Source organism: Apteryx mantelli, chromosome 1 (assembly GCF_036417845.1).
Source record: "Apteryx mantelli isolate bAptMan1 chromosome 1, bAptMan1.hap1, whole genome shotgun sequence".
In the NCBI taxonomy this organism is placed as follows: domain Eukaryota; kingdom Metazoa; phylum Chordata; class Aves; order Apterygiformes; family Apterygidae; genus Apteryx; species Apteryx mantelli.
Window position 1 is genome coordinate 133,363,046 of NC_089978.1, and position 6,000 is coordinate 133,369,045.

The window sequence follows — 6,000 nt, forward strand, 5'->3', positions numbered from 1 at the left end:
TATGGCTCAGGGAACAGAGCCAGTCAAGAAGATGAAAGTTCTGTTAAATGTCCAAACTTTGTTTAGTTGATAGCAGATACAGTCAGTACTGGGGTCATGTACTTAACATCTCATTTGAAAGTCATTCTTTCATGTAGTAAAATGGCTCCACATGGTTAAGTGGAGCTGTTGCATTTAATTTGGGAATATACCTTGAGGTCTTGTATGTAATGTAAATACTTTAAACTGTAATGCTACAGTAATCACAGGTCAGTGCTCTTAACTATCTAATGTGCTGGCTGAAATTTGCCACTGATAGTACAGCAAAGCACTCTTAGCTCTCAAGAGAAAGCATCTTTTAAAGAAAACTAAATCTCCCTGCCTTTCAATACCTGTTGAGTTTAAGTCAGTACATAATACTGTAGTACCAGAGTATTGCTTGCTGCAGGTACATTCATCTAAATTTCTTAGAAATTGTGTCAAATTATATGTTGCATAGGAAAGAAAGCTCTATTGCAGAGTAATATACTTGATCATGACAAAGGTAAAGGTTGCTGAACATTGTCCTCACTCTCTGCCTGTGATCTGAGTATTTCATCTGAGCAAAGCTGCAATATTCTTGAGTTGATAGTAGAAATAGGTAGTGCTTATCTTGCCTTCAAAACTGGTTTCTTTTGAGTGGATAAACATCTTCAGGTATCAAATCTTTTTGTGATGGAAGCTATTAGAAGGCATGACATCAGAGGCATGCAAATTATTAATGCCCCAAATATACTAAACTCAAGATCTTTTTGTCATAAACTTAAACCTTGCAGAGTAGACAAAGCATTTGAGTAATCTAGGGGTGAGAGATTTCATAAGCTAACAACCTAGAACGCTGCATTAAATTGTAGAAACACAGTACCTGAAATGTCCCTCTGGAAGACACTGTTAAGGGCAGCAGTGCACGTGATTCTCTTACATGAGAATCTTGAAGATGGAAGCAGAACCAAGTGTGGGGTGGAAAGCGCTGTTGGAGAAGTTCTCTCTGGTTGCTTGGTGGACTTAGCGACTAAGATGTCTACAGATGGAAAGGAAGAGGGGGGGGAAACACTTTCAGATGGAGTAACAGAGAGCACTTGCAGCTTAAGTGAGAAGTTGTGGAAGTTGTACACATCATTCTTTAGTGATCTGCAGGCCTGAAGGATTTGATGAAAACATAGTGCTTTTTAAGATGAAAAAATATTTAAATGTGCTTGAAGTGCCTGTAGGCAATTACTGGTAGGCTTGGTGCTGTCAGGATTTTGCAGTGTTGGGAGTTGAAAGGCCTGAGTTAAAAGAATCTCTTAAATTGTCCTGGGCTAATTTATAAATCACAGATTTGCTTCATCTCCACTCATGAGAGTGGCATCAGCTTCAGTAGGAATGATAATATGATGGAGCAACCACTCTTCAAGGATAGAAATTTCTTCCTAAGGAACACTTAACCCTATTACATGTCTGATTTAGGATTTGACTAGCCTCTGCAGAAAAGCTGACAAGTCAAATGAGCTGTTTGCAGATTAAAAACTGGAAAAAGACAGGCATGAAATATGATAGTAGCTGCTCTCTATATCTTACTTAAAACATTCCTTACACTAGGCTAATGCGTAATAGGAAGCTATATGGTTGGGGTTTAAACAATTCCTGATGGCAAGAGTTAACTAACTAAAGTTTGAATAGCCTGTCCTTGGCAATGGCAAATGCAGTCCTTCCTAGTACTTGGAGCAGAAGGTGAGGCCTCTATTAGTCTGTAGCTGTCAAAAAGCACCTGGCCACAATAGAAACCTGGAATGCTTAAAAAGGAATAAGTGTATTAATACTGGTTGGAGTTACATGATTGTAGAACATATTAAGTATCTACATACTCCAAAACAAGCCATTTAAACACAAGACAGGGATCAGTTCAACTACAGCAAGACTAAGTCCAGAAGTTTAGATGAGGCTGTGACAGTCTGATCACTGAGGCTTTAAACTACTAAATGTTCAAGTGTAACACTGTCATGTGTGCCTTAATCTCATCTGAATGTATGCCAACTCTAACAAGTTTCAGTTTTCCCTCCACAAGGGAGCAAAAGGCAGTACAAATATGAATATTTTCAAAAAGGTAGCTTGATTACACTGTGTAAATCTGAAGAATAAAGAATTGCTTATAAGGACTGGAATGTGATCGTTGTAGCTGTTATCTGACTTTGTAGCTGAAATTTTGTCCAGGGTGATAAAGTGCTGTAGCTTTTTGCAGGAGCAAGGTAAATGTGGCCCTTAACCATTAAGCATTTACCACTTCTGATATTTAAAAAAAACTTGCATGAAAAGGAAGAAATGTCTATGGCATTATTAAAGTGCTTTCAGTGGACCAGATGCTTCTAAGCTCTGAAACTAACACCTGAATGTCTTCCAGTATCATGTTAGTTGAAGAGAGCAGTTTGAGATTCAAATATAATGAAATAACTTTAATTCTCAGAAGTGCTTTGCACTTGCAGTTCTCACTGGCTTCAGCTGGTATTGTGGATGCCCTTGAAACTTTGGGCAAAGCTAATGTGTCATCTTCGTTGAGACTTTCATTTTGAAACAAAAACAAAGCTATGGTGCTTAAGTCTACCTCACAGAAAGACAGATGACTAAATTTTGTGCATGCAGCACTAGATAGTATGAGCATCCTTTCAGGGGAAAGGCTTGCTGATAAGCATTGGATTGTAGAACTTTCTTTCTAGTTTTCTGTCAGTATATGTAGACAGAACAGCAGAGCATAGCACACATATCCAGGAAGTGTAAATATAAGGTTTGACTTGTTATTTTTTTCCCTTCCCTACAGTTTCCTTGGAGAAGAAAACCCTTAAAATGGCAGGCAAAGGAAGTAATACAGACTGCATGTCATGCAGTGTACTGAACTGGGAGCAGGTCAGCCGTTTGCATGAGGTTCTTACAGAGGTGGTTCCAATCCATGGACGAGGTAACTTCCCAACACTGAAGATAACTCTGAAGGACATTGTTCAGACTGTTCGGAGTAGGCTGGGTGAGGCAGGCATTGTGGTACATGATGTCCGTCTGAATGGCTCTGCAGCTGGTCATGTCCTAGTCAAGGATAATGGGCTGGGATGTAAGGACCTGGATCTCATTTTTCAAGTTTGCCTTCCAAGTGAGGCAGAGTTTCAGTTAGTTCGAGATGTGGTGTTGCGATCTCTCTTGAATTTCTTACCAGAAGGAGTAAGCAAGCTAAAAATCAGTCCAGTAACACTGAAGGAAGCCTACATCCAGAAGCTAGTGAAAGTGTGCACAGAGTCTGACCGCTGGAGCTTGATATCACTTTCCAACAAACATGGCAGAAATGTGGAGCTGAAGTTTGTAGACTGTATAAGACGGCAGTTTGAGTTCAGTGTGGACTCTTTCCAAATCATACTGGACTCCCTGCTCTTCTACTATGACTGCTCAGAAAACCCCATGTCGGAGCACTTCCATCCAACCGTGATTGGGGAGAGTATGTATGGAGACTTTGAAGCTGCTTTTGATCACCTCCAGAACAAACTGATAGCTACCAAAAATCCTGAAGAGATCCGAGGTGGTGGGCTTCTAAAGTATAGTAACCTCTTGGTACGAGACTTCAGGCCCATGGATAAAGACGAGATCAAAACATTAGAGCGCTACATGTGCTCCCGATTCTTCATAGACTTCCCAGATATCCTGGATCAGCAGCGCAAACTAGAGACCTACCTCCAGAACCACTTCTCCAAAGAAGAGAGGAGCAAATATGACTACCTCATGATTCTGCGCAGGGTGGTGAATGAGAGCACAGTGTGTCTCATGGGACATGAGCGAAGGCAGACTCTCAACTTGATTTCTCTGCTAGCACTCAAAGTACTGGCAGAACAAAACATCATCCCTAATGCCACTAATGTTACCTGTTATTACCAGCCAGCACCTTATGTTAGTGATGTAAACTTCAGCAACTACTATCTTGCAAATGCTCCTGTTCCATATAGCCAGTCCTACCCCACTTGGTTGCCTTGCAATTGAGCATTTCTCTTGAGAATTCTTGAATGGAGGCTACTGAAAGTCAAGATGCTGAGTGTACACAGACAAGTAATAGCTGTCAGTAGGGGGGTTTCTGATGGGAATATGACTTGTTTTGGACTGTATTTCCTGGTGTGTGGTAGGACTATGCAACCAGGTAACCTGTTAAGAGCCTTTCAATATGTCTCTGCAAATGCCAAGAAGCCTTATTACCTCTTCATTGGGAAGAGAGAACCAGCAGCTGAATGTTAGAGGAGCAGTTACAAAACTTGCTACTAATCCTGCAAACAGCTATTAAACATGTGATCTAGGTACAACATGAAGTAAACAGTGTTAGTTAATAGAAGATACTGTAAAATGTCTTGTGCAGAAAAGAAGACTCTTGGAATAGCAAACTCTGCTCTGTTGCCTAACCTCATTATTTTTATAATTTCTCAGTCCAAGTTCTGGCCAACTTTCTGTTGAAGAAATTGTGTAAAAGTGGGCCAACAGCTTGTCATATCTGGGCTGCTTCTACTTTCTGTCTTTATAGAACTAGTAACTGTATGGATACTGTCTGTCTTGTAGAGGGCCTCAAGGTTGTTTCCTGTCATGCATGGGGATATATGGTCCTGCCTCAAGTTCAAGATAAATTTCTTGGAAGTTGAAGATGGATTAGCAAGTTTGTCTGTAAAGCATGAGCTGACTAAAAGTAACTTTTCTTGGGTACAAAAACTTGGAAGGTAGCTTCTCAAAACATGCACCAAAACATGACCTATAAAACTCACTAATGTGCAAAGTCCTTGAAACAAGGAATTGAAGCCTTAAATAGAATTGGAAGCACTGTTTGAAAGTTAGGGTGGAAAAATACTATTTAGAATAGGCTCAAGATAAAGCCTTTGACTGCTTCTTTCAAAAACTACTGGCACAGTTGGAACATAGTTCAGCTCTTACACTGAAGCTTAACTTTCATTCTCACAGGTCCACAGCAGGCAAAAAGAAATCACTGTTAGTTGCAGGATAATGTGCACTCCTGCCACAGTATAAACTTCCAAAATTGCCTCCTAGAATGAATTTATTCTTGTACAACTTTAGGCAGGTCCTGAAGGCTTGCCTTTCTGTCACCACTTAAGGGTTCAGCTTACTGGTGTATCACTATCACTTGATTACTGTATGAGATGTTTTTCTGAGGTTAAAGTCAAATTCTTCCCCTCAGGTGGTCTTAATCCTCACCTGAAAAAGGTATATAAACCATAAGCAGGGCTCTACAGATGCTGTATGTGACCAAAGTCTACTCCCATTTTCAGAACAGCCTCTGAAAAAGTGTGTATATATATATATATACACATATTACCTTTGAAGTATAGGTGGCAGACATCAAAGGTTAGATGCTGAGCTTGCTGCTTTGAGATTTCTCTGCTTCATAAAAAAGGTTAAAAATTCCCCAGTTCTGTATATAGCAGTAGTAGAAACTGGCTGGCATGTTAACTGGAGTGCTTTCATTGAATTGCAATAGTAAAATACAAATAAGTGATTATGAGTTTTCTTTGCTTAACCAGAGGAATAGACCAGAAAGGCAGGTCTTAGAGCTACTTAATATGTACTGGTGCAATGCCTAAGAATATTTATTTGCTAACCCCTTTTTGTGACTTAACTTCTAGCTCTCGGGTAGCTTGTGAGACTGAAGTGACAGATCAAACAAGATTTAAACTTAGAAGGTAAAGCAGAAAGCAAGTGGAAACCCGATGTAGAGTTGCTGTTAGAAATGGAAAATGGTAGCGGTACAGCTCTTATCTGGCAAGGTTGAAAGACTGCCTGTTTCTGGTAGGACCAAAGACTTCTAGCTATGTTGCAAGCTCTTCCACTTTTCATAACTAATCCATAGACTGCTTCAATAGAGCAGTGAGGCTACTAGTTTGTTCAAATTTCATTTAGGCTAGGAAGGCAGGGATATGATCTAGAAAATAGAAAACTGTAGCCAAGTATGCTTTAGCTTAATTTCCTGAACAGTCT

At 40.0% G+C, this 6,000-nt stretch overlaps 1 protein-coding gene across 1 annotated transcript; it reads left to right on the forward strand.

Annotated features, from left to right (window-relative positions):
• Positions 1-2,838: 2,838 nt before the first annotated feature.
• Positions 2,839-4,507, forward strand: TENT5C (terminal nucleotidyltransferase 5C). Its single transcript, XM_013958068.2, has one exon. The coding sequence runs from the start codon at positions 2,839-2,841 to the stop codon at positions 4,009-4,011; it is 1,173 nt and encodes a 390-aa protein (XP_013813522.1). The 3' UTR covers positions 4,012-4,507.
• Positions 4,508-6,000: the final 1,493 nt, after the last annotated feature.

Bases quoted from the DNA above. Each gene is read 5' to 3' on its own strand.
- TENT5C (XM_013958068.2), top strand. From the start codon at position 2,839: ATGGCAGGCAAAGGAAGTAATACAGACTGCATGTCATGCAGTGTACTG.